General features: G+C 50.9%; 1 protein-coding gene across 1 annotated transcript in view; it reads left to right on the forward strand.

Moving 5' to 3' along the window:
* The window catches only part of CEP104 (centrosomal protein 104), a 212,455-nt gene that overhangs the window by 51,499 nt on the left and 133,300 nt on the right, over nt 1–27,656 (forward strand). The window contains exons 6-7 of the mRNA XM_075328831.1: nt 12,825–12,901; nt 14,103–14,271. Coding sequence (XP_075184946.1) covers nt 12,825–12,901; nt 14,103–14,271 — 246 coding nt within the window. The remainder of the gene's footprint in view (nt 1–12,824; nt 12,902–14,102; nt 14,272–27,656) is intronic.

Raw genomic sequence — 27,656 nt, forward strand, 5'->3', positions numbered from 1 at the left:
CAACCAGTCACAGGACTCTGGCGACCACACACCCGCCTATAGGCGGGCGGTAAGCGGCACCTGAAGTGCTGAACCCACTAAATACCGTTGTGTCCATTTGTATTTTATGCTGTAGGTCGCTATTTTTGGCTATATGCCCTCTTAGATGGCGAGACAACAGCAGCAAAAAAGCAAGGGTGCTAAGGCACAGGCTTTCTATGCTGCTTGTATTGCATGTGCTGAAGTGTTCATTTGTACTTATGCTTGTATGCTATACATTGCACTGTACGGTCGCTATTCTTGGCTATATTCTCCTAGAATGGCTAGACTACAGCAGCAAAAAAAGCAAAGGTGCTAAGGCACAGTTTTTCTAGGCTGCTTGTATTGCATGTGCTGAAGTGTTCATTTGTACTTATGCTTGTATGCTTTACATTGCACTGTACAGTCGCTATTCTTGGCGATATTCTCCTAGACGGCTAGTCTACAGCAGCAAAAAGCAAGGGTGCCAAGGCACAGGCTTTCTAAGCTGCTCATATTGCATGTGCTGAAGTGCTCATTTGTACTTTATGCTTGTATGCTATACATTGCACTGTACGGTCGCTATTCTTGGCTATATGCTCCTAGATGGCTAGACTACAGCAGCAAAAAAGCAACACAGGCTTTCTATGCTGCTTTTACTGCATGTGATACTGTTCCACCGGCAGGTTCCACTGACCCCCGTTGTGTGCAATGCTCCCCTGTAGCACTTGGTCAGCCGGGGTCTCTACTAGAGGTGGCCAAAGGAACCACCTGTGAACCCTGTCCATGGACAGGGACGGGGTTGCAGTTTCGGCTGATAGATTGTCATGGGATAGTGACTTGCAGTCCAGACAGGCCATGGGCAATCTTGATCATTGCTCCCTGGCCACCCTCATTTGGAACAAAATCAGTGCTCCGGGGGGGTCCCAGGCATTCCAGGGTGAAGGCTCTGACACGGACGACAGTCCCAGACAGCCTAAGCGAGCTCGCTGGGAGCGCCACTCGGCCTCATCACTAGTCAGGGTCACAGCAGAGGACTCTCTGTATGATGAGGCAGACGTAGCTGATCAGGACTTTGATCCTGACACCGCTCTCAATCCGGATACACCGGATGGTGACGCCATGGTGAATGATCTTATAGCGTCCAGCAATGGCATGTTGGATATCTCTCCCCCAGCTCCTTCAGTGGAGGAGTCAGCTTCCCAGCAGGAGAAATCCCATTTCAGTATCTCAAGCGTACATTGAGTACTTTTCTGGCCACGCTGACTTCAGAGAAGCAGTTCAGAATCACCACGCTTACCAGATAAGCGTTTCTCCAAATGTATTAAGGATACATGTTATCCCTTTCCCCCTGACGTGGTCAGGCGCTGGACCCAGGGTCCAAAGGTGGATCCCCCAATCTCCAGGCTTGCGGCTAGATCCATAGTTGCAGTGGAGATGGGACTTCACTTAAAGATGCCATTGACAGACAGATGGACCTCTGGTTGAAATCTGTCTATGAAGCTATCGGCGTGTCGGTTGCTCCGGCATTCGCAGCCGTATGGGCACTCTAAGCTATGTCAGCTGGTCTTGCGCAGCTGGTCTTGAGCACAGGTACATCTGTGCCGCAGGTAGCGTCCTTATCCTCGCAATGTCTGCATTGCGACTTACCCTATTAATGCTGTCCGAGAGAGAGACAGTCGAGGTTTCGGTCCTTCCCAGGCTCGGGCAGGTCCAAATTGTCCTAGTCCAAAAGGGCTCAAAAGGCTCAGAGGGGCTCAGATTCCAGGCGGGCTCAATCACGCCCAAGGAAGGCAGCCAGAGGAACCGCTTCCAAGGCGGTCTCCTCATGACTTTAAGCTCTCTCTCTCCGCATCCGCGGTTGGTGGCAGACTCTCTCGCCTTGGCGACATTTAGCTGCCACAGGTCACAGACCGGTGGGTGAGAGACATTGTGTCTCACGTGTACAGGATAGAGTTCTGTTCTCGGCCTCCGGCTCGATTCTTCAGAACTTCCCCACCTACCCACCGAGCCGATGCTCTTCTGCAGGCAGGAGGAGGGGTAATTCCTGTTCCTCTTCAGGAACAAGACACGGTTTTTCCTCCAATCTGATTGTGGGGGACCTAAAACTGCTCAACAAGCACGTGAAGGCCAGGCGGTTCCGGATGGCATCCCTCCGCTCCGTCATTGCCTCAATGTCTCAAGGAGATTTCCTAGCATCAATAGACATCAGGATGCTTATCTCCACGTGCCGATTGCTCCAGAGCACCAACGTTTGCTACGTTTCGTTATTGAAGACGAGCATCTTCAGTTCGTAACCCTGCCCTTCGGTCTGGCGACAGCCCTACGGGTTTTCACCAAGTTCAGGGCAGCAGTGGGAGCAGTCCTGCACTCTCAGGGTCACTCGGTGATCCTTCCTTGGACGGTCGACTTGTCAAGGCACCCTCTCAAGAGGCATGCCAACACAGCCTGAGCGTAGCGCTGGAGACTCTCCAGAGTTTCGGGTGGATCATCAACTTCTCAAGGTTAAATCTGACACCGACCCAATCGCTGACATATCTGGGCATGGAGTGTCACGCTCCCTCAGCGATAGTGAAGCTTCCGCTGGACAAACAGCGTTCACTACAGACGGGGGTGCAGTCTCTCCTTCACGGCCAGTCACACCCCTTAACACGCCTCATGCAGAGGCAGTCACTTTCGCGCAGTTTCATCTGCGTCCACTCCAATGTGGCATTCTTTGCCAATGGGATGGGAAGTCGACGTCCCTAGAAGGAACGTCCCCCTTCTCAGACGGTCAAGGACTCTCTTCAGAGGAGTCCATCCTTCAAATCAATGTGCTGGAAATCTGGGCAGTGTATCTTGCCCTGCAAGCCTTCCAGCCGTGGCTGGAAAGCACACACATCCGAATTCAGTCGGACAACTCCACAGCGGTGGCATACATCTACCACCAAGGCGGAACACGCAGTCGGCAAGCCTCCCAGGAAGTCCGGCGGAGTCTGATGGGGGTGGAAGACAGAGCATCCACCATATCCGCAGTTCACATCCCGGTCGCAGAAAACTGGGAAGCAGACTTCCTCAGTTGCCAGGGTATGGACGCAGGGGAAGGGTATCTTCACCCGGACGGTTTTCAGGAAATCTGTCAACGCTGGGGGATCCTGAACGTCGACCTAATAGCGTCTCGGCACAACAACAAGGTTCCGATTTTCATGGCGCGGTATCACGATCAAAGAGCTCTGGCGGCAGACGCCTTAGTTCAGGTTTGGTCGCAGTTCCAGCTACCTATGTGTTTCCCCCTCTGACACTGCTGCCCAGAGGGCTACGCAACATCAGGTCCGTTTGCCGCCGCGCCATCCTCACCGCCACAGACTGGCCGAGGAGGTCGTAGTCCCCGGATCTGTGGCATCTCACGGTCGGCCAACCGTGGGCACTACACAGCCCGGCCAGACTTACTGTCCCAAGGGCCGTTTTTTCCATCTGAATTCTACGGCCCTGAACCTGACGGTATGGCCTTTGAGTCCTGAATCCTAGCGTCTTCAGGTTTATCTCAGGACGTCATTGCCACCATGAGACAGACTAGAAAACCGACGTCTGCCAAGATCTACCACAGGATGTGGAGGATATTCTTCTCTTAATGCTCTGCTCAGGGAGTGTCTCCCTGCCCATTTGCATTCCCTACTTTTCCTTCCTTCCTGCAATCTAGTTTGGAAAAAGGTTGTCACTCGGCTCCCTTAAAGGACAAGTCTCAGCGCTATCTGTATTCTTCAGAAGCGCCTAGCACCACTTCCTCAGGTACACACGTTCCTGCAGGAGGTTTGTCACATTGTCCCTCGGTACAAACGGCCGTTGGACCCATGGGATCTGAACAGGGTACTAATTGCTCTCCAGAAGCCGCCCTTCGAGCCTCTGAGAGATGTTTCACTCTCTCGACTTTCCCAGAGAGAGGCATTTCTGGTAGCGGTCACGTCTCTTAGGAGAGTGTCCGAGCTAGCAGCGCTGTCATCCAAAAGCTTCCTTCCTGGTGTTTCACCAAGGCAAGGCAGTGCTGCGCCCGATTCCGGAGTTCTCCCTAAGGTGGTATCCCCCTTTCATCTCAATCAGGATATCTCCTTACCTTCCTTTTGCCTCATCCATTTCATCGATATGAAATGGATTTGCATTTGTTGGATCTGGTGAGAGCACTCAGAATCTACATTTCCCGCACGGCGCCTCTGCGCCGCTCGGATGCACTCTCTGTGCTTGTCGCTAATCAGCGTAAAGAGTCGCAGGCTTCCAAATCCACCCTGGCTCGATGGATCAAGGAACCAATTCTTGAAGCCTACTGTTCTGCTGGGCTTCCGGTTCCATCAGGGCTGAAAGCCCATTCTACCAGAGCCGTGGGTGCGCCCTAGGCATTACGGCACCAGGCTACGGCTCAGCAGGTGTGCCAGGAAGCTACCTGGTCGAGTCTGCACACTTTCACCAAGCATTGTCAGGTGCATACCTACGCTTAGGCGGATGCCGGCTTAGGTAGAAGAGTCCTGCAGGCGGCGGTTGCCTCCTTGTAGGGAAGGGCTGTTTTACAGCTCTAACATGAGGTATTAATTTACCCACCCAGGGACTGCTTTTGGACGTCCCAATCGTCTGGGTCTCCCAATGGAGCGCCGAAGAAGAAGGGAATTTTGTTACTTACCGTAAATTCCTTTTCTTCTAGCTCCAATTGGGAGACCCAGCACCCGCCCTGTTTCCTTCGGGATTTTTGGTTGTTCGGGTACACATGTTGTTCATGTTGAACGGTTTTCAGTTCTCCGATGTTACTTCGGATTGAATTTGTTTAAACCAGTTATTGGCTTTCCTCCTTCTTGCTTTAGCACTAAAACTGAGCAAGCCCGTGATCCCACGGGGGGTGTATAGCCAGAAGGGGAGGGGCCTTACACTTTTTAGTGTAATGCTTTGTGTGGCCTCCGGAGGCAGTAGCTATACACCCAATCGTCTGGGTCTCCCAATTGGAGCTAGAAGAAAAGGAATTTACGGTAAGTAACAAAATTCCCTTCATTCCTTCTCCCAAAGATCACAGTAAGGCTCACCTCACATTTTCGAGTCCAAACTGAGTCTGGAGTGACTATTCTACCTCGTTATAGTGAATGGATCCATCAGGGGTTTCTATGGGTGTACAATGGGTTTAATTGTTGGGGGTTTCTGCACTTCTGGCACCTGAGGGGCTTTTCCAAGGTAACATGGCACCCGCAAACCATTTTATCAAAATCTGGACCCCAATATGGCACTCCTTCCCTTCTGAGATTTGTATTGTGCCTCAAAAGCAGTTTTCTTTGTCGCTCCATTGGGAGACCCAGACAATTGGGTGTATAGCTTCTGCCTCCGGAGGCCACACAAAGTATTACACTTTAAAAGTGTAACCCCTCCCCTCTGCCTATACACCCTCCCGTGCCTCACGGGCTCCTCAGTTTTATGCTTTGTGTGGAAGGAGGCACACATCCACTCACACATCTCCATTTTAGTCAGCAGCAGCTGCTGATTGTATCGGTTGGAAGAAAAGAGGGCCCCCACGGGGCCCCCGGCATGCTCCCTTCTCACCCCACTATATCGGCGGTGCTGTTAAGGTTGAGGTACCCATTGCGGGTACGACGGCCGGAGCCTCATGCCGTGTTTCCTTCTCCATCCCTGAGGGCTCTGGTAGAAGTGGGATCCGAAGCGGTCATCCAGGTTCTGGGACCGTGCTCCCTCCGCAGCCCCTGAGGGAATCTGCTGGACAGGAGCTTATCTATCTTCAGGGACAGGGCCCTGCATCCACGAGGTACTCTGTGTCCCCATGGGGACTGTGTATGGAGCGCCTGGTTTCCAGACGCCGCAACTGTCTGCTCAATTGTGAAGACCGGGGACTACCGCGCCGACCGCGCCTGCTTGTCGGCCGCGGTATTAAATTTAGTCCCCGGCTTCATCGCGGCCTAGTCGAAAACTCCCGCCCCCGGGCCTGTCTATCAGAGATAGGGGCGGGACAGCCGACCTGACGTCGGATATGAGGGCCGGGGCATCCTGTATGCTCCCTCCCCCCTCACTGATCACTGTGGGGACCCCAGATTCCCGCACTTTTCCTAACGCCGCCCCTGGCTTTACTCCTCCCCTGAGAGCTCCGGCAGCCATCTTTAGGACATTCTGCCGGTGGAGAATCACACAGAACAGCTCTGCAGCTCCGGGGGACCAGGCAGGGAATCTGGAGCGCACACACCCCGCTTTTTAGCGGTCGGTAAGCCGCACCGGTCACTCGGTGTTGGTCCCCTCTGGTGCCGGTATAGATACGTATATATATACCTTTCTGTTCGGCCGGGCTGTATACCCTTTTTTCTGTATACCCTCAGTGATCACGCTCCTAGGACACAACAGCATGTCGGTCACAAGGAGCAAGGGCACTAAAGCACAGGATTTTTTTGCGACATGTACCTCTTGTAGGGCCATGTTACCTGCGGGTTCCACCTACCCTCACTGTGAGCAATGCTCGACCCCTGTTACGCTTGCTCAGCCGGAGCCTCGGTCACTAGTGGGCCCCTCGGCTCAGGCAGACCCCCCTGTTTCTACTGTCCAGATGGCAGCGACTGAGTTTGCAGTTTTTGCTGACAAGCTCTCAGTCACTCTCACAATCCATGGCTCAGTCTATGGACAAATGGTCTGCCAAGTTGCTGGAAGCCCTGCAGTCCAGACCGGTCCTTACACAGGCCCCGGACCCGGTTAGATCGGCACCTCCAGGTCCCTCTGGGTACACCGGCCGGGGTGGGCCCCAGGTCTCACGTGGAGGACTCCTCCACGGACCACAGTCCCAGGCCAGCTAAGCGGGCTCGCTTGGAATCATCCCCGACTTCCTCACGCTGCTCGGGTTCCCAGCTTGAGGACTCTCTAGAGGACGAGGCGGAGGTCGCAGCTCAGGGCTCGGACCCTGATGTTGCTCTCAATCTTGATACACCTGAAGGGGACGCCTTAGTAAATGATCTTATCTCGTCCATCAATCAGGTGTTAGATCTATCTCCCCCGCCTCCACCTATAGAGGAGTCGGCCTCTCAGCAGGAGAAACACCAGTTTCGGTTTCCCAAACGTATACGGAGTGCATTTTTTGATCACTCTAACTTCAGAGATGCTGTCCAGAAGCCCAGAGCGGTTCCGGACAAGCGCTTTACTAAGCGCCTTACTGACACACGTTACCCCTTCCCCGCTGACGTAGTTAAGGGTTGGGCTCAATGTCCTAAGGTAGATCCCCCAGTCTCCAGATTGGCGGCTAGATCCGTGGTATCGGTTGCAGATGGCTCATCACTAAAAGATGCCACTGACAGGCAGATTGAACTCCTGGTGAAATCCATCTATGAGGCCACGGGAGCGTCTTTTGCCCCGGCTTTTGCAGCCGTGTGGGCACTCCAAGCTATCTCAGCTTGTCTGGCTGAGATTAATGCGGTCACACGTACGTCGGCCCCGCAGGTTGCATCTTTAACCTCTCAGGCGTCGGCGTTTTCTTCCTACGCCATGAACGCAGTCCTAGACTCTGCTAGCCGTACAGCGGTGGCATCCGCTAATTCTGTTGCAGTCCGCAGGGCCATGTGGCTGCGCGAATGGAAGGCAGACTCTGCTTCCAAGAGGTTCTTAACCGGTTTGCCGTTTTCTGGCGAGAGATTGTTTGGCGAACGATTGGATGAGATTATTAAGGAATCCAAGGGAAAGGACTCCTCCTTACCCCAGTCCAAACCTAAGAGACCTCAGCAGCGGAAAATACAATCGAGGTTTCGGTCCTTTCGTCCCTCCGCCAAGCCACAGTCCTCTTCGTCCAATAGACAGGACAAAGGCCAGAGGAACTCCTATGCGTGGCGGTCTAAGTCACGCCCCCAAAAGACCGCCGGAGGCACTGCTTCCAAGGCGGCCTCCTCATGACTCACGGCATCCCCGAACCGCATCCTCGGTCGGTGGCAGGCTCTCCCGCTTTTGCGACGCCTGGTGGCCACATGTTCAAGACCGATGGGTGAGAGACATCCTGTCTCACGGTTACAGGATAGAGTTCAGCTCTCGTCCTCCGACTCGTTTCTTCAGAACCTCCCCGCCCCCCGCGCGAGCAGACGCACTTTTTCAAGCAGTGGACGCTCTGAAAAAAGAAGGCGTCGTGACCCCCGTTCCCACTCAGGAACAGGGTCGCGGTTTTTACTCCAACTTATTCGTGGTACCAAAGAAGGACAGATCATTCCGTCCCGTTCTGGACCTCAAATTGCTCAACAAACACGTGAGCACCAGACGATCCCGGATGGAATCTCTCCGCTCGGTCATCGCCTCGATGTCACAAGGAGACTTCCTCGCATCGATCGACATCAAGGATGCCTATCTCCATGTGCCGATCGCACCAGAACATCAACGCTTTTTGCGTTTCGCCATAGGGGACGAACACCTTCAGTTCGTGGCTTTACCCTTCGGCCTGGCGACAGCCCCACGGGTTTTCACCAAAGTCATGGCATCCGTTGTGGCGATCCTGCATTCTCAGGGGCACTCGGTGATTCCTTACTTGGACGATCTCCTAGTCAGGGCACCTTCTCGGGCGGCGTGTCAACACAGCCTTACCGTCGCTCTGGAGACCCTCCAGCAGTTCGGGTGGCTCATCAACTTCCCAAAATCCAAGTTGACACCGACCCAATCTCTGACCTATCTAGGGATGGAGTTTCATACACAGTCAGCGGTAGCCAAGCTACCACCAGACAAACAGCTGTCACTGCAGGCAGGGGTGCAATCTCTGATTCAGACTCAGTCTCACCCCTTGAGACGTCTCATGCACTTCCTGGGGAAGATGGTAGCAGCGATGGAGGCAGTGCCCTTCGCGCAATTCCATCTGCGACCACTCCAGTGGGACATTCTCCGCAAATGGGACAGGAGGTCGAACTCTCTCGACAGGAACGTCTCTCTTTCCCTTGCAACAAAGACATCCCTTCAGTGGTGGCTTCTTCCCACTTCTCTTTCACAGGGAAAATCCTTCCTGCCCCCAACCTGGGCTGTGGTCACCACGGACGCGAGCCTGTCAGGGTGGGGAGCGGTGTTCCTCCATCACAGGGCTCAGGGAACCTGGACTCCGATAGAGTCTTCCCTTCAGATCAATGTCCTGGAGATAAGGGCAGTGTTTCTGGCCCTAGTGGCTTTCCAGCAGCTGCTGGAGGGCAGGCAGATCCGTATCCAGTCGGACAACGCCACTGCCGTCGCATACATCAACCACCAGGGCGGCACGCGGAGTCGTCAAGCCTTCCAAGAAGTCCGGCGAATTCTGCAGTGGGTGGAAGCCACAGCATCCACCATCTCAGCAGTTCACATACCGGGCGTAGAAAACTGGGAAGCAGATTTTCTCAGTCGTCAGGGCATGGATGCGGGGGAATGGTCCCTGCACCCAGAGGTGTTTCGAGAGATCTGTCGCCGCTGGGGAACGCCGGACGTCGATCTCATGGCGTCACGGCACAACAACAAGGTCCCGACCTTCATGGCACGATCTCAGGATCACAGAGCTCTGGCGGCGAACGCACTAGTTCAGGATTGGTCGCAGTTTCGACTACCTTATGTATTTCCTCGTCTGGCAATGCTGCCCAGAGTACTACGCAAGATCAGGTCCGACTGCCGTCGCGCCATTCTCGTCGCTCCAGATTGGCCGAGGCGGTCGTGGTACCCGGATCTGTGGCATCTCACGGTGGGTCAGCCGTGGGCGCTGCCAGACCGCCCAGACTTGCTGTCACAAGGGCCGTTTTTCCATCTGAATTCTGCGGCCCTCAACCTGACTGTGTGGCCATTGAGTCCTGGCTCCTAACGGCTTCAGGGCTGTCTCAGGATGTCATTGCCACTATGAGACAGGCCAGGAAACCGACGTCCGCCAATATCTATCACAGGACTTGGCGGATTTTCTTGTCCTGGTGTTCTGATAAAGGTCTTTCTCCTTGGCCTTTTGCCTTACCCACTTTTCTTTCCTTCCTTCAATCCGGAATGGATAAGGGGTTGTCACTTAGTTCTCTCAAAGGGCAAGTATCGGCACTCTCAATATTCTTTCAAAAGCGCCTGGCCAAGCTTCCGCAGGTCCGCACGTTCCTGCAGGGAGTTTGCCACATAGTCCCACCTTACAAGCACCCGCTTGAACCCTGGGACCTTAACAGGGTGCTGACGGCTCTTCAGAAACCGCCTTTTGAGCCGCTGCGTGATGTCTCCTTATCACGTCTTTCGCAGAAAGTGGCATTTCTAGTAGCAGTTACTTCTCTCCGTAGAGTGTTGGAGCTTGCAGCACTGTCATGCAAAGCCCCCTTCCTGGTTTTTCACCAGGATAAGGTGGTTCTCCGTCCTGTTCCGGAATTTCTCCCTAAGGTGGTATCGCCTTTTCATCTCAATCAGGATATCACCTTACCTTCATTTTGCCCTAATCCAATTCACCGCGTTGAAAAGGATTTGCACTCATTAGATTTAGTGAGAGCACTCCGTTTCTACATGTCTCGCACAGCGCCCCTGCGTCGTTCAGATGCGCTTTTTGTCCTTGTGGCTGGTCAGCGTAAGGGGTCGCAGGCTTCCAGGTCAACCTTGGCTCGGTGGATCAAGGAACCGATTCTTGAAGCTTACCGTTCTTCGGGGCTTCCGATTCCTTCGGGGCTGAAAGCCCATTCTACCAGAGCCGTAGGGGCGTCCTGGGCATTGCGGCACCAGGCGACGGCGCAGCAGGTGTGTCAGGCAGCTACGTGGTCTAGTCTGCACACTTTCACAAAGCACTATCAAGTGCATGCCTATGCTTCGGCAGATGCCAGTCTAGGTAGGCAGGTCCTTCAGGCGGCGGTGGCCCACCTGTAAGAGGGAGTCGTGTCGGCTCTTGTTATCGAGGTATTCTTTTACCCACCCAGGGACTGCTTTTGGACGTCCCAATTGTCTGGGTCTCCCAATGGAGCGACAAAGAAGAAGGGAATTTTGTTTACTTACCGTAAATTCCTTTTCTTCTAGCTCCTATTGGGAGACCCAGCACCCGCCCCTGTTCCCTTCGGGCTAGCTGTTCTTTTGTGTACACATGTTGTTCATGTTCAATTGTTTCATGGTTTTCAGTTCTCCGAACATCCTTCGGATTGAATTTACCTTAAACCAATTATAAGTTTCCTCCTTCCTGCTTTTGCACCAAAACTGAGGAGCCCGTGAGGCACCGGAGGGTGTATAGGCAGAGGGGAGGGGTTACACTTTTGAGTGTAATACTTTGTGTGGCCTCCGGAGGCAGAAGCTATACACCCAATTGTCTGGGTCTCCCAATAGGAGCTAGAAGAAAAGGAATTTACGGTAAGTAAACAAAATTCCCTTCTTCAATCACATATGTGGTATTGGTAAACTTTTGTGTAACAAATTGTATAGTTTATTTTATCCTGTTACCATTTTCGAAAATTAAAACTTTGGGGCCAAAGCAACATTTTACTGGACTTTTTTTTTTTTTTTTATTTTCACAGCCCAATGTTACACAATTCCTTTAATCGCCTGAGGGTTAAAATTTTCCAGTACACCCCTAGATGAATTTCTTGAGAGGTATAGTTTCCAGAATAAGGTCACTTGTGGGGGGGTTTCTTCTGTTTTGACATGTCAGGAGATGGGACATGTTGTCTGCAATCTTTTACAGCTAAAATGGCGGTCCTTCCCTTCCGAGCCCTGCCATGCAACCAAGCAGTAGTTTTCCAACACATATGGGGTATCGCTGTACTAAGGCGAAATTGCATAACAAATTATATGTTCTATTTTTACGTATTACCCTTGTTGAAATTAAAAAAATGGAGTTAAAGTAACATTTTTGTGGCAAAAAATAGATATTTTATAAATTTTCACGGCTCAACGTTCTAAAATTTTGTGAAGCACCTGGAGGTTCAAGGTGCTCCCCACATATCTAGATAATTTTCTTGGGATGGAGTTTCCAAAATGGGGGCACTTGTGGAGGGTTTCCACTGTTTAGGCACATCAGGGGCTCTGCAAACACAACATATTTTCCTCTAACGATTCCAGACAGTTTTGTGTTCAAAAACTCAAATGGCGCTCCTTCCCTTCCAAGCCCTGCCGTGCGCCCAAAGAGTAGATTTCCACCACATATGGGGAGAAATTCCACAAGAAAATGTAGTGTCCATTTTCTCATGTTACCCTTGTGAAAATGAAGAAAAAAATTTGGGCTAAAGCAACATTTTTGTGGAAAAAAATATAATGTTCCTTTTTAACTTCCACAATGCTTTAATTTCTATAAAGCTTCTGAAGGGTTAATTAACTTATTAAATGTGGTTTGGAGCACTTTGAGGGGTTCAGTTGTTGGAATGGTGTCACTTTGGGGTATTTTCTGTCACTTAGGCCTCTCAAAGTCACTTCAAATGTAATGTGGTCCTTTTAAAAAAAATATTAAAAAAAATTGGTTTTGTAAATTTTGTTGAACAAAGGAGAAATTTATGATAAACTTTGAAACACAATGTTTCAAAAATTGCTTTGATGTAAAGTAGACATGTCACATAACTCTCTAGATTTTGCCCCCCCCCCTTTGAGAGCAGCATAATGTAGATACACAGACCCTGATTCCAGTGATGTGTCACTTACTCAGCTGTTTGCTCTCATTCTGATAAATCAATGTTTTCTCTGCTGCAGATCTAGCAGTGATTAGAGATCATGAATATGCTGGACTACCTGCAGCACGCCAAGTAGTCCTGTAATGATAATCTCCTGCTGATTAAACTGTGATTATATCAAAACTACACTAAGCAGCCCAGTAAGTGACACATCGCTAGAATCAGATCCCTCTGTTTTAGACTGTGAATTCAGATTTCTGTAATGACTCTGTATTTGCCACTGACTGTCTAATTTTCTGTTGACAGCCGACCAGAGACAAACTTATCGATCAGTACCTGGGGAGCAGCTTGGAGGATGCTGCCATTGATACATCATATTCTGGGTAAAAGTCAAAATCATCATCAAAACAGCCCAATAAGTTTATTAAAAGCTATGGAAACCTTTGCTCTGATTACATAAATACAGAATTGGGCAACTTTCTAAATAATTTTTATTAAAAATCTCCTAATTTTATGCAACAGAGTCCTTCACCTACAAATTCTGTCACCGTCCCTATTGGCCCTGCTCTTGGCTACCTCCTTTTCCCTCCCTTCTCTTAGTGTTAGAGATGGGGTGAGGGTAGCACACTACAGAACAGAAAAGGAGATAGGTTATTACACAGGGTAGCTTACTCAGGCTGGGAGTTAAGCACATAATCCTTTATGACCCGAGGAATTGGGAAATCACTACAGGAATGAAGCTGTGCTGATACATGAGAGCTAGTGACTGCACACACAGAGCTCACATCCAGCATGTATTCCTGGCAAGGATGCATCCACAAGGGAATAGTCTGAAACATGGATCAGGCTGCTGTAAATCGGGGTCTGAAAATGAAAGGATGAAAACTGAAAGTTAATGCAACTTTTTTTTACCTTATTTACATAAGGTCTGTTAATGTCAAAAGTGTCCATAGTTGTGTGTGTGTGTGTGTGTGTGTGTGTGAGAAGGGGGTGTCTGAAATGTAATGTATTCTCTTTGAATATAGGAATTTGTAGCTCCGTTACTGCTATTGAAACTATGTTTAACAATTTAGATACTTGGCACACAATTCATGAGAGCCCAACAGCCAGCGACAAGGCGTATCTCTTTCTTAGGACCCTAACCTAATGTGCTTCTACCCAGGCTGAAAGCCTACAATTTTATGGGCAGGTAGGATCCAGCTTAATTGATAAATGCCATAGGGTGAAGGGAGGAATGCTCAATCAGAGAGGAGTGTACTACAAATATAATAGACTGACCAGCTCCTCTAAACAGAACAAGACAAGTGTGAACAGGTGCAAGCTGAGAATTCAATATAGGAACTATAAGGAAAATTCACATGTAACACAACAGAACGCTGATGCTGCAAAATGTGTAATGAAACCCAATAAATGATTGCCACCGAAAGTGGACACCCCCTTTTAAGACACTGATACATATCACATAAATAAAACCTTTCATAGTATGTCAGTAATTATGACATAAGTTCGATCTGATGCAGATTTTGCACCACAGCACTGGGATTTCCAATTTGCTGCTATTAGCGGAATTGTCTTACATTGCAGGAAAGCTGACGCCATTTCTCCTCTTGACGACTTGGCCTTTGATATGTACCAAGATCCAGAAGTGGCCCAAATAATTCGCAAGTTGGATGAGAAGAAGCAGGAGGCCGTCCACCATGAACACTATGACTATGCCAAGAAGCTGAAACAAGCCATTGCCGATCTGCAGAAGGTGGGAGATATTGCTGCATGAACGGAACTGTCCTCAGTGCATATTAATATCTTGTATTTCTTCTTTACCATTCTGTGATCTGGAGCGCACCGCTCCTCTTGCTCCCGATTGTCTGGGGAAGGTGCGCTCCTGATAGACAGTTCAGACCAATGGTATCGTAGCTGCTCTTTTTTTTTTTTTTTTTTTTCCAACTGCAAGCAGCTGAGCATCCTTGCCTAAGATATCAGCCACTGCTGATATACTACAGTATTAACAAAAGAACAATCCAGAGTACTATAGCAGGGCGTATCATATTGTAAGACAAATGGGTAAATAACCCAAATAACCCACCACAGGCATAATTCAACAAAAAACAGAGAATTGTGGTTTAAGGGATAACAATAAATATTTTATTAGCTGGCAAATACCATATATATTATAACACTCATGAATTGCATATGGAAAACAGGGGTCAGAAAGGGTATTCGGTATATAGTTAAGTCACAGTAATGCTGCAAGAAAGTACATGTCCACAAAAGATACAGGGAATAAAGTGTCATGTGCAATACAATTACTATTACCACAGAAACCGGGGGATTACATAAACCTTGCACACTGTCCCATGTAAAGTGCTATACATATCCTAGTGGATCAGACAAGAGTTTTTGCAGCACATAGATAACAAGTCAAGTAACAGTCATACGTATCCCAGTACCCAGCGGTGGAGGGGATTCACACCGAGCCTGAGGGACGCGCGTTTCGCGTGTAGCTTTACGAAACGCGCGTCCCTCAGGCTCGGTGTATCTTGTGGACATGTACTTTCTTGCAGCATTAATGTGACTTAATTAACTATATACCGAATACCTGGTACCCTTTCTGACCCCTGTTTTCCATATGCAATTCATGAGTGTTATAATATATATGGTATTTGCCAGCTAATAAAATATTTGTTATTCCTTAAAGCACAATTCTCTGTTTTTTGTTGATCTACTACAGCGGTGGTCGGTAACCTAGGCAACGGACAGAGCAGATTTGTATAATGAATAAATTGCAAAGTTATTCATTTCAACAAGGATATTGCATTCTTAACCTTGTCGGGTGATGAGAATGAACCTTTAAGAAATGTCAAATCCAAGGTTAAATCAATGCAGGTTCCTCTATAAAACATTTCTTTGTCGCTCCTAATTGGGAGACCCAGACAATTGGGGTGTATAGCTATGCCTCCGGAGGCCACACAAAGTATTACACTAAAAGTGTAAAGCCCCTCCCCTTCAGCCTATACACCCCCCGTACTGCTACGGGCTCATCAGTTTTTATGCTTTGTGCGAAGGAGGTCAGACATCCACGCATAGCTCCACAGCTTAGTCAGCAGCAGCTGCTGACTATGTCGGATGGAAGAAAAGAGGGCCCATAACAGGGCCCCCAGCATGCTCCCTTCTCACCCCACTCTTGTCGGCGGTGTTGTTAAGGTTGAGGTATCCATTGCGGGTACGGAGGCTGGAGCCCACATGCTGATTTCCTTCCCCATCCCTCAATTAGGGCTCTGGGTGAAGTGGGATCCCATCGGTCTCCAGGCACAGGAGACCGTGCTCCATCCACAGCTCCTGAGGACCCTGCTGGATAGGAGCCGAGTATCGTTCAGGGACATGGCCCTGCTACTTGGAGGTACTCTGTGTCCCCGTGGGGACCGCGCACAGCAACACTCCAGCATTGCTGGGTGTGCTAGTGCACCGGGGACAGCAGCGCTGGCTGCATTTGTGCCACTATACACTTCAGCGTCGCTGAGTGTATTTGTGTAGGGGGACTGCCGCGCTGACCGCCGCTGCCATGGTTATCACTGCGGCGCGGCTGGGACTGTTAGTGCGCCGGGGACTTCCGCGCCGACCGCGCTTATACGGCGGTCGCGCTTATAACTATAGTCCCCGGCTTCTGCGGCCTAGTCTCATTCTTTTCCCGCCCCCAGCCCTGCCAGTCAGGGGAAGGGCGGGACGCTGTACAGGTCGGCAGCACTGAGGGCTGGAGCATGCTTTGCATACTCCACCCCCCTCACTCTGCACAGTGGGGCACCAGTTCCCGCACTTTTCTGGGTCACGCCCACGGCTCCCTCCTCTCCCCAGGACGCTGGCAGCCATTCCTCTCAGCTCTGCTAACGCTGGAGAGGAGAGACAAGCTCAGAGAGACCCAGGCAGGAATTCTGGTGCCCACACAAACGCTTTGCGCAGGCGGTAAGCAGCACCTGTGGTGCTGGCCCCACTAGTGCAGAAGTGTATTTATAGTTTATATGATTATAGTCTATACTTTACACTGTAGGGTGCACTGTTGATTTGTGGCTATTTACCCTCCTGTATTGCTCAGAGGAGACAACAGCATGTCGTCCACAAATAGCAAGGGTGCCAAAGCACAGACTTACTATGCTGCCTGTGCAGCATGTACGGCTATACTGCCGGCAGGTTCCACTGACCCTCATTGTGTGCAATGCTCGGCCCCTGTGGCACTTTCTCAGCCGGAGCCTCTGCTAGGGGTGGCCCAGGGAGAACCACCTGTTAACACTGTCCAGGTGACAGGGACGGTTGGAACAGCAATGTCTTCCCGGGGTGTCTCATGGATCCCAGGGTGAGGTCTCTGACACGGACCGCAGCCCCAGACCGATTAAGCGAGCTCGCTATGAAATTCCCTCGACATCATCACAATGTTCAGGGTCTCAGCGAGAGGACTCTCTGTATGATGAAGCGGAGGTAGCTGATCAGGATTCTGATCCTGAAGCCGCTCTCAACCTTGATACTCCTGATGGGGACGCCAGAGTGAATGATCTTATTGCGTCCATCAATGAAATGTTGGATATTTCTCCCTCAGCTCCTCCAGTGGAGGAGTCAGCTTCTCAGCAGGAGAAATTCCGTTTCAGGTTTCCCAAGCGTACAAAGAGTATGTTTCTGGACCACTCTGACTTGAGAGAGGCAGTCCAGAAACACCGAGCTTGTCCAGATAAGCGTTTTTCCAAGCGCCTTAAGGATACACGTTACCCTTTTCCCCCTGACGTGGTCAAGGGCTGGACTCAGTGTCCCAAGGTGGATCCTCCAATCTCCAGACTGGCGGCTAGATCCATAGTTGCAGTGGAAGATGGAGCTTCACTCAAGGATGCCACTGACAGACAGACGGAGCTCTGGTTGAAATCCATCTATGAAGCTATCGGCGCGTCTTTTGCTCCAGCATTCGCAGCCGTATGGGCACTCCAAGCTATCTCAGCTGGTCAGGCGCAAATTGACGCACTCACGTACGTCTGCGCCGCAGGTGGCGTCCATAACCTCTCAAACGTCGGCATTTGCGTCCTACGCTATTAATGCTGTCCTGGACTCTGCGACCCGTACGGCGGTTGCAGCCGCCAATTCGGTGGTAATACGCAGGGCCTTGTGGCTGCGGGAATGGAAGGCAGATTCGGCTTCCAAAAAGTGCTTGACTGGATTGCCATTTTCTGGCGACCGTTTGTTTGGTGAGAGATTGGATGAAATCATCAAACAATCCAAGGGAAAGGAAACATCCTTACCCCAAGCCAAACCAAAAACACCCCAACAGAGGAGGGGACAGTCGAGGTTTCGGTCCTTTCGGGGTGCGGGCAGGTCACAATTCTCCTCGTCCAAAAGGCCTCAGAAGGATCAGAGGAACGCCGACGCATGGCGGTCTAAATCACGCCCTAAAAAGACCGCCGGAGGTGCCGCTACCAAGGCGGCTTCCTCATGACTTACGGCCTCCTCACACCGCATCCTCGGTCGGTGGCAGGCTCTCCCGCTTTTGCGACACCGGGCTGCCACAAGTAAAAGACCGTTGGGTGAGAGACATTTTGTCTCACGGTTACAGGATAGAGTTCAGCTCTCGTCCTCCGACTCGATTCTTCAGAACATCTCCGCCTCCCGAGCGAGCCGAGGCTCTTCTGCAAGCGGTGGGCATTCTGAAGGCAGAAGGAGTGGTGGTCCCGGTTCCTCTTCAGCAACAGGGTCACGGTTTCTACTCCAACCTGTTTGTGGTTCCAAAGAAGGACGGGTCCTTCCGTCCTGTTTTGGACCTAAAACTGCTCAACAAACACGTAAGGACCAGGCGGTTCCGGATGGAATCCCTCCGCTCCGTCATCGCCTCAATGTCCCAAGGAGATTTCCTAGCATCGATCGATATCAAGGATGCTTATCTCCACGTACCAATTGCTCCAGAGCATCAGCGCTTCTTGCGCTTCGCCATAGGAGACGAACACCTTCAGTTCGCGGCACTGCCGTTCGGCCTGGCGACAGCCCCAAGGGTTTTCACCAAGGTCATGGCTACAGTAGTTGCGGTCCTCCACTCTCAGGGTCACTCAGTGATCCCGTACTTAGACGATCTGCTGGTCAAGGCACCCTCTCAAGAGGCATGCCAACACAGCCTCAACGTTACTCTGGAGATTCTCCAGAGTTTCGGGTGGATCATCAATTTTCCAAAGTCAAATCTGACACCGGTCCAATCACTGACATATCTTGGCATGGAGTTTCATACTCTTCCAGCGATAGTGAAGCTTCCGCTGGACAAACAGCGTTCACTACACACAGGGGTACAATCTCTCCTTCAAGGTCGGTCACACCCCTTGAGGCACCTCATGCACTTCCTGGGGAAGATGGTGGCAGCAATGGAAGCAGTCCCTTTCGCGCAGTTTCACCTGCGTCCTCTTCAATGGGACATCCTACGCAAGTGGGACAGGAGGCCGACGTCCCTAGACAGGAACGTCTCCCTCTCTCAAGCAACCAAAGCTTCCCTTCGGTGGTGGCTTCTTCCCACCTCATTATCAAAAGGGAAATCCTTCCTACCCCCATCCTGGGCGGTGGTCACGACGGACGCGAGCCTGTCAGGGTGAGGAGCAGTTTTTCTCCACCACAGGGCTCAGGGTACGTGGACTCATCAAGAGTCCTCACTTCAGATCAATGTTCTGGAGATCAGGGCAGTGTATCTTGCCCTAAAAGCGTTCCAGCAGTGGCTAGAAGGCAAGCAGATCCGAATTCAGTCGGACAACTCCACAGCGGTGGCTTACATCAACCACCAAGGTGGGACACGCAGTCGGCAAGCCTTCCAGGAAGTCCGGAAGATTCTGCTGTGGGTGGAAGCCACAGCATCCACCATATCCGCAGTTCACATCCCGGGCGTAGAAAACTGGGAAGCAGATTTTCTCAGTCGCCAGGGCATGGACGCAGGGGAATGGTCCCTTCACCTGGACGTGTTTCAGGAGATCTGTTGCCGCTGGGGGATGCCGGACGTCGACCTAATGGCGTCACGGCACAACAACAAGGTCCCAACATTCATGGCTCGATCTCAAGATCACAGAGCTCTGGCGGCAGACGCCTTAGTTCAGGATTGGTCGCAGTTTCAGCTTCCTTATGTGTTTCTTCCTCTGGCTCTGTTGCCCAGAGTGTTACGCAAGATAAGGGCCGACTGCCGCCGCGCCATCCTCGTCGCTCCAGACTGGCCGAGGAGGTCGTGGTACCCGGATCTGTGGCATCTCACGGTCGGCCAACCGTGGGCACTGCCAGACCGACCAGATTTGCTGTCTCAAGGGCCGTTTTTTCCATCTGAATTCTGCGGCCCTCAACCTGACTGTGTGGCCATTGAGTCCTGGATCCTAGCGTCTTCAGGATTATCTCAAGAGGTCATTGCCACTATGAGACAGGCTAGGAAACCAACGTCCGCCAAGATCTACCACAGGACGTGGAAAATATTCCTGTCGTGGTGCTCTGCTCAGGCGTTTTCTCCCTGGCCATTTGCCTTGCCCACTTTTCATCTCAATCAGGACATCTCCTTACCCTCGTTTTGTCCTCATCCAGTTCACCAATGTGAAAAGGATTTGCACTTGTTAGATCTGGTGAGAGCACTCAGACTCTACATTTCTCGTACGGCGCCCCTGCGCCGCTCCGATGCTCTCTTTGTCCTTGTCGCTGGCCAGCGTAAAGGGACACAAGCTTCCAAATCAACCCTGGCTCGGTGGATCAAGGAACCAATTCTCGAAGCTTACCGTTCCTCGGGGCTTCCGGTTCCCTCAGGACTGAAGGCCCATTCTACCAGGGCCGTGGGAGCGTCCTGGGCCTTGCGACACCAGGCTACGGCTCAGCAGATGTGTCAGGCAGCTACCTGGTCGAGCCTGCACACTTTCACGAAACACTATCAGATGCATACCTATGCTTTGGCAGATGCCAGCCTAGGTAGGCGAGTCCTTCAGGCGGCAGTTGCCCACCTGTAGGACGGAGCCGTTACGGCTCTATTATGAGGTATTATTTACCCACCCAGGGACTGCTTTTGGACGTCCCAATTGTCTGGGTCTCCCAATTAGGAGCGACAAAGAAGAAGGGAATTTTGTTTACTTACCGTAAATTCCTTTTCTTCTAGCTCCAATTGGGAGACCCAGCACCCGCCCCTGTTTTTTGTATACACATGTTGTTCATGTTAAATGGTTTCAGTTCTCCGATATTCCTTCGGATTGAATTTACTTTAAACCAGTTTATAATTTTTTCCTCCTTCTGGCTTTTGCACCAAAACTGATGAGCCCGTAGCAGTACGGGGGGTGTATAGGCTGAAGGGGAGGGGCTTTACACTTTTAGTGTAATACTTTGTGTGGCCTCCGGAGGCATAGCTATACACCCCAATTGTCTGGGTCTCCCAATTGGAGCTAGAAGAAAAGGAATTTACGGTAAGTAAACAAAATTCCCTTCTTTCTCAACAGTTTGAATACTCGATTAGCACAAGAAAAATATCTCCAGTCTAATGGCATTGCAGTGCGGTCCGGCCGCCTTACTGAAAGCGCAGCTACTGGGAGAAAATTAACTTTATTCCTCCCAGGAGCCGCCGACTTTTAGTGATGGGTGCTACAATCACCGCTCACAGCGCTGCTCAATATACTTGGCTGTAACGTTGTTTATCTGTGGATTAACCCTATGTCTGCAGGTTAATAGCATTTGAGGGCACTAGTTTCCCTTTAAAAATCTCCTGCTCTTGTATACAAGCCTATGTGTCACCATGGTAACAGACTACAACGAAACCCTGTGTAGTCTGATCCAGAAGTCATATTCCTTTTCATTAATGGCATATATTTGTCAGCTTAGCAATCATTAAGGCACAGTTGGATGTCAATATTATTGTAGGGTCCGATCACACAGATTCTGTGTTACGGGGTTGGCGGCTTAGGAGGAGAATGGTACATACAATCCTAAGCGCAACCCGAGGTCCACCGTGCTATAGATGGCATATAGCTGCTAACAGCCCAGAGAGCTGAACGGACAACAACAGACTTCAGAATAATTAAGTTTAAATTAATAAGGCGCAAGCGGTCAGTGTTATTTTCATACTAACACCAGCGATCAGAAATGTAAATGCAGCGGAGCCGCTATATGAGAACCTGCACAGCAGCATCTGCCACAAATAATAAAGGTCAGGGCAGCAATGCACCTAATCAGCGCTGCTGCCTGATAAGGTGAAGGTATTTGGTAACAGTACGCTCAACCTACGCTGTTACACAGTTATAGGTGAGGCAGGCTAGAGATAGCAGCGGTAACCATAACACTATCGCTGCTGAAATATATGTGGTGTACAGCGGTAACTAACACGCTTAACCAGAGCAGGTACCCGCTAATGTTACTCAGTAGCAGGTAAGCAGAGAGACCGCTATAATATTATTAGGTGAAGAGACCTGCCTAACCGTTTCTACCGCCGAAAGGCTAGCAAAGACTGAGCACCCTCCGGTGTCAGCGGTGTACCTTCATCTGCTCATACCCAATCGGCGTAGCTGACGGCCAATCCAGAGAAGCCATATCATCAAGGCAGCTGACGCGCGTTTCGTAAAGCTACACGCGAAACGCGCGTCCCTCAGGCTCGGTGTGAATCCCCTCCACCTCTGGGTACTGGTATACATATGACTGTTACTAGACTATTTATACAGTTGGGTCCAGAAATATTTGGACAGTGACACAATTTTCGCGAGTTGGGCTCTGCATGCCACCACATTGGATTTGAAATGAAACCTCTACAACAGAATTCAAGTGCAGATTGTAACGTTTAATTTGAAGGTTTGCACAAAAATATCTGATAGAAATTGTAGGAATTGTACACATTTCTTTACAAACACTCCACATTTTAGGAGGTCAAAAGTAATTGGACAAATAAACCAAACCCAAAAAAAATTTTTTATTTTCAATATTTTGTTGCGAATCCTTTGGAGGCAATCACTGCCTTAAGTCTGGAACCCATGGACATCACCAAACGCTGGGTTTCCTCCTTCTTAATCCTTTGCCAGGCCTTTACAGCCGCAGCCTTCAGGTCTTGCTTGTTTGTGGGTCTTTCCGTCTTAAGTCTGGATTTGAGCAAGTGAAATGCATGCTCAATTGGGTTAAGATCTGGTGATTGACTTGGCCATTGCAGAATGTTCCACTTTTTTGCACTCATGAACTCCTGGGTAGCTTTGGCTGTATGCTTGGGGTCATTGTCCATCTGTACTATGAAGCGCCGTCTGATCAACTTTGCGGCATTTGGCTGAATCTGGGCTGAAAGTATATCCCGGTACACTTCAGAATTCATCCGGCTACTCTTGTCTGCTGTTATGTCATCAATAAACACAAGTGACCCAGTGCCATTGAAAGCCATGCATGCCCATGCCATCACGTTGCCTCCATGTTTTACAGAGGATGTGGTGTGCCTTGGATCATGTGCCGTTCCCTTTCTTCTCCAAACTTTTTTTCTTCCCATCATTCTGGTACAGGTTGATCTTGGTCTCATCTGTCCATAGAATACTTTTCCAGAACTGAGCTGGCTTCATGAGGTGTTTTTCAGCAAATTTAACTCTGGCCTGTCTATTTTTGGAATTGATGAAAGGTTTGCATCTAGATGTGAACCCTTTGTATTTACTTTCATGGAGTCTTCTCTTTACTGTTGACTTAGAGACAGATACACCTACTTCACTGAGAGTGTTCTGGACTTCAGTTGATGTTGTGAACGGGTTCTTCTTCACCAAAGAAAGTATGCGGCGATCATCCACCACTGTTGTCATCCGTGGACGCCCAGGCCTTTTTGAGTTCCCAAGCTCACCAGTCAATTCCTTTTTTCTCAGAATGTACCCGACTGTTGATTTTGCTACTCCAAGCATGTCTGCTATCTCTCTGATGGATTTTTTCTTTTTTTTCAGCCTCAGGATGTTCTGCTTCACCTCAATTGAGAGTTCCTTAGACCGCATGTTGTCTGGTCACAGCAACAGCTTCCAAATGCAAAACCACACACCTGTAATCAACCCCAGACCTTTTAACTACTTCATTGATTACAGGTTAACGAGGGAGACGCCTTCAGAGTTAATTGCAGCCCTTAGAGTCCCTTGTCCAATTACTTTTGGTCCCTTGAAAAAGAGGAGGCTATGCATTGCAGAGCTATGATTCCTAAACCCTTTCTCCGATTTGGATGTGAAAACTCTCATATTGCAGCTGGGAGTGTGCACTTTCAGCCCATATTATATATATATATAATTGTATTTCTGAACATGTTTTTGTAAACAGCTAAAATAACAAAACTTGTGTCACTGTCCAAATATTTCTGGCCCTGACTGTATATGTGCTGCAAAATCTCTTGTCTGATCCACTAGGATATGTATAGCACTTTATATGGGACAGTGTGCAACGTTTATGTAATCCCCCTGTTTCTGTGGTAATAGTAATTGTATTGCACATGACACTTTATTCCCTGTATCCTTTGTGGACATGCACCAGTAATACAGAGGAGGATTGGGCCAAGCGCTGAGAACTGTGCCGAGGTGGAGCAGAACCCGTCAAAGAGGGCTCATGCAACAGGGAGACAGGGGGCACCCAGACCCTAACACGAGAAGGACGCCTCCGGCGTCTAGCCCTGACATTTTGTTTACAGTCTGTCACCATAGAGGCACAGTTCTGCATAGGAGGAAAAAAGTTTTAATTGCTTACATTTTTTTATTTTTATTTTCTTTTATTTATTTATATGCATTGGATTAAGTCAGGGGTGGGGAACCTCCAGCCCACGGACTATTTCTGCAGCACTGAGAGGTTTAAAGGGCCAGCAGCCGGCACAATGCGTCTGCTGGCCCTTTAAACCTCTCTTGCCATACGAGCACGCACACGTGGCTTTTATTACTGAACGCAAGCATTGAAGGATTTCATCCTCACACAGGTGAGTGCCAGTGTCAGGATGTACTTTGTGGGTGGAGTTAGCGCACAATGCGCTCCTGCCTGACATATATGAAAACAGTAGTGGCAGCTGCAGCCTCCCTGGGGCCTTATTTGTTGCTCCCCAGGGCCGTAACTGTTGCCCCCCAGCATCCCCAGGGCCTTGTTTGTTGCCCCCCAGCCTCCCCGAGACCATATTTGTGCCCCCCCCCCCAGCTACCCGGGGCTGTATTTGTTGCCGCCAGCCTCCCTGGGGACGTGTTTGTGCCCTCAGCCTTGCCAGGGCGGAATTTGTGCCCCCAGCCTCTCCGGGACCGGATTTGTTGCCCCCCAGCCTCTCCGGGGCCGGATTGGTTGCCCCCCAGCCTCCCCGGGGCCGGATTTGTTGCCCCCCAGCCTCCCCGGGGCCGGATTGGTTGCCCCCCAGCCTCCCCGGGGCCGGATTGGTTGCCCCCCAGCCTCCCCGGGGCCGGATTGGTTTCCCCCCAGCCTCCCCGGGGCCGGATTGGTTTCCCCCCAGCCTCCCCGGGGCCGGATTTGTTGCCCTCCAGCCTCCCCGGGGCCGGATTTGTTGCCCCCCAGCCTCCCCGGGGCCGGATTTGTTGCCCCCCCAGCCTCCATGGGGCTGTAATTGTGCCCCAGCCCCTCCTGCAATGTATATTTCTTCGGCGCTCCATTGGGAGACCCAGACGATTGGGTGTATAGCACTGCCTCCGGAGGCCACACAAAGCATTACACTTAAAAGTGTAAGGCCCCTCCCCTTCTGGCTATACACCCCCAGTGGGATCACTGGCTGCTCAGTTTTCAAGCTTTGTGCGAAGGAGGCACACATCCACGCATAGCTCCACTGTTTAGTCAGCAATAGCTGCTGACTATATCGGATGGAAGAAAAGAGGGCCCATATAGGGCCCCCAGCATGCTCCCTTCTCACCCCATTCCCATTGGAGGTGTTTGTTAAGGTTGAGGTACCCATTGCGGGTACGGAGGCTGGAGCCCACATGCTGTTTTCCTTCCACATCCCCCTGAGGGGCTCTGAGGAAGTGGGATCTTACCGGCCCCCAAGCCCTGAGGCCGGGCTCCATCCACAGACCCGTAGAACCTGCTGGATACGGAGCTGGGTACCATTCAGGGACAAGGCCCTGCAACATTCAGGTACTCTGTGTCCCCGTATGGACGGCCGTGCACATTCCAGACTTGCTGGGTGTGCTAGTGCGCCGGGGACTGTAGCGCTGCGCGCTGGGGTTACAGTCACTCTGAGTGACTTTATGTGTTGGGGACTGCCGCGCCGGCCGCCCCTGGAGCGGCGGCGCGGCTGAGACTTGTAGTGCGCCGGGGACTTAGCGACGACCGTGCTTTTACGACGGCGTCGCTTATAAATTTAGTCCCCGGCTTTTGCGGCCTAGCTCCGCTTCGTTCCCGCCCCCACCCTGTCAATCAGGGAAGGGGAGAGACGCTGTACGATAGTCAGCGCCGAGGGCTGGAGTCTTATTTACATACTCCAGCCCTCTCACTGAGCACAGTGGGACGCAGGTTTCCCGCTCTTTGTCTGCACACGCCCAGGGCCCGCCCCTCTCCATAGGACGCCGGCAGCCATTCCTACATGCAGTCTGGCTGGAGAACGGACACAGGCTCTGGGAGACCCAGACAGGGGATTTCTGGCGACCACACACCCGCGTTAAGCGGGCGGTAAGCAGCACATTAGTGCTGGCCCCACTAGTGCCACAGTGTTATATTGGTGTACTTTTTTCTCTGTACCATATATATATATATTGCACTGTAAGGTCGCTTCTTGGCTGTACTCCCTATCTTGCTCTGAGGAGACGACAACATGTCATCCGCAAAACGCAAGGGTGCCAAGACACAGGCTGTATACGCTGCTTGTGCCGCTTGTGGGGCTGATCTACCGGAAGGTTCCAAAGACCCCCATTGTGTGCAATGTTCGGTCCCTGTGCCACTTCGTCAGCCGGAGTCTGTGGAGGTAGTGACCCAGGCAGAGTCGCCGGTGAACCCTGTCCCGGTGACGGGGACAGAGTTCGCAGTTTTTGCTGACAAGATGTCTGTCACTATGACAAAGATCCTAGAGACCTTGCAGGCCAGGCCAGTTACTCAGACCATGGACACTGCTGCGGCAACGTTCCCCGGTCCCCCTCAGCTGGAGTTAATCCGTGCCTTAAGGGGGTCCCAGGCATCTCAGGCTGAAGGCTCTGACTCAGATGACAGTCCCAGGCAGCCTAAGCGAGCTCGCTGGGAGAGACCCTCCACGTCATCACGCGGATCAGGGTTTCAGCGAGAGGAGTCTCTACATGATGAGACAGAGGAGGGTGATCAGGAGTCTAATCCTGAAACCGCTCTCAATCTGGATACTCCTGATGGTGACGCCATGGTAAATGACCTTATAGCGGCCATCAATAGCCTATTGGATATTTCTCCCCCTGCCCCTTCAGCAGAGGAGGCAGCTGCACAGCAGGAGAAGTTCCATTTCAGGTATCCCAAGCCTAAACTGAGTACTTTTCTGGACCACGCTGACTTCAGAGAATCAGTCCAGAAACACCATGCTTATCCAGACAAGCGTTTCTCCAAACGTCTTAAGGATACACGTTATCCTTTTCCCCCTGACGTGGTCAAACGCTGGACCCAGTGTCCAAAGGTGGACCCCCCAATCTCCAGGCTTGCGGCTAGATCCATAGTTGCAGTGGAGGATGGGGCTTCACTTAAAGATGCCAATGACAGACAGATGGACCTTTGGTTAAAGTCTGTCTATGAAGCTATCGGCGCGTCGTTTGCTCCAGCATTCGCGGCCGTGTGGGCACTCCAAGCTATTTCGGCTGGTCTGGCACAGGTGGACTCTATCATTTGTCCAGCAGTGCCGCGAGTGGCGTCCCTAACCTCGCAAATGTCTGCGTTTGCGACTTACGCTATCAACGCTGTCCTGGACTCTACGAGCCGTACCGCAATGGCGTCTGCCAACTCTGTGGTTTTGCGCAGAGCCTTGTGGTTAAAGGAATGGAAAGCGGATTCTGCTTCCAAAAAATGTTTAACCAGCTTGCCACTATCTGTAGACAGACTGTTTGGTGAGCAATTGGCTGAAATCATTAAACAATCCAAGGGTAAAGACTCCTCCTTACCCCAGCCCAGATCAAACAAACCTCAACAGAGGAAGTGGCAGTCGAGGTTTCGGTCCTTTCGAGGCTCCGGCAAGACCCAATTCTCCTCATCCAAAGGGACTCAGAA

Source organism: Anomaloglossus baeobatrachus, chromosome 11 (genome assembly GCF_048569485.1).
Source record: "Anomaloglossus baeobatrachus isolate aAnoBae1 chromosome 11, aAnoBae1.hap1, whole genome shotgun sequence".
NCBI lineage: Eukaryota > Metazoa > Chordata > Amphibia > Anura > Aromobatidae > Anomaloglossus > Anomaloglossus baeobatrachus.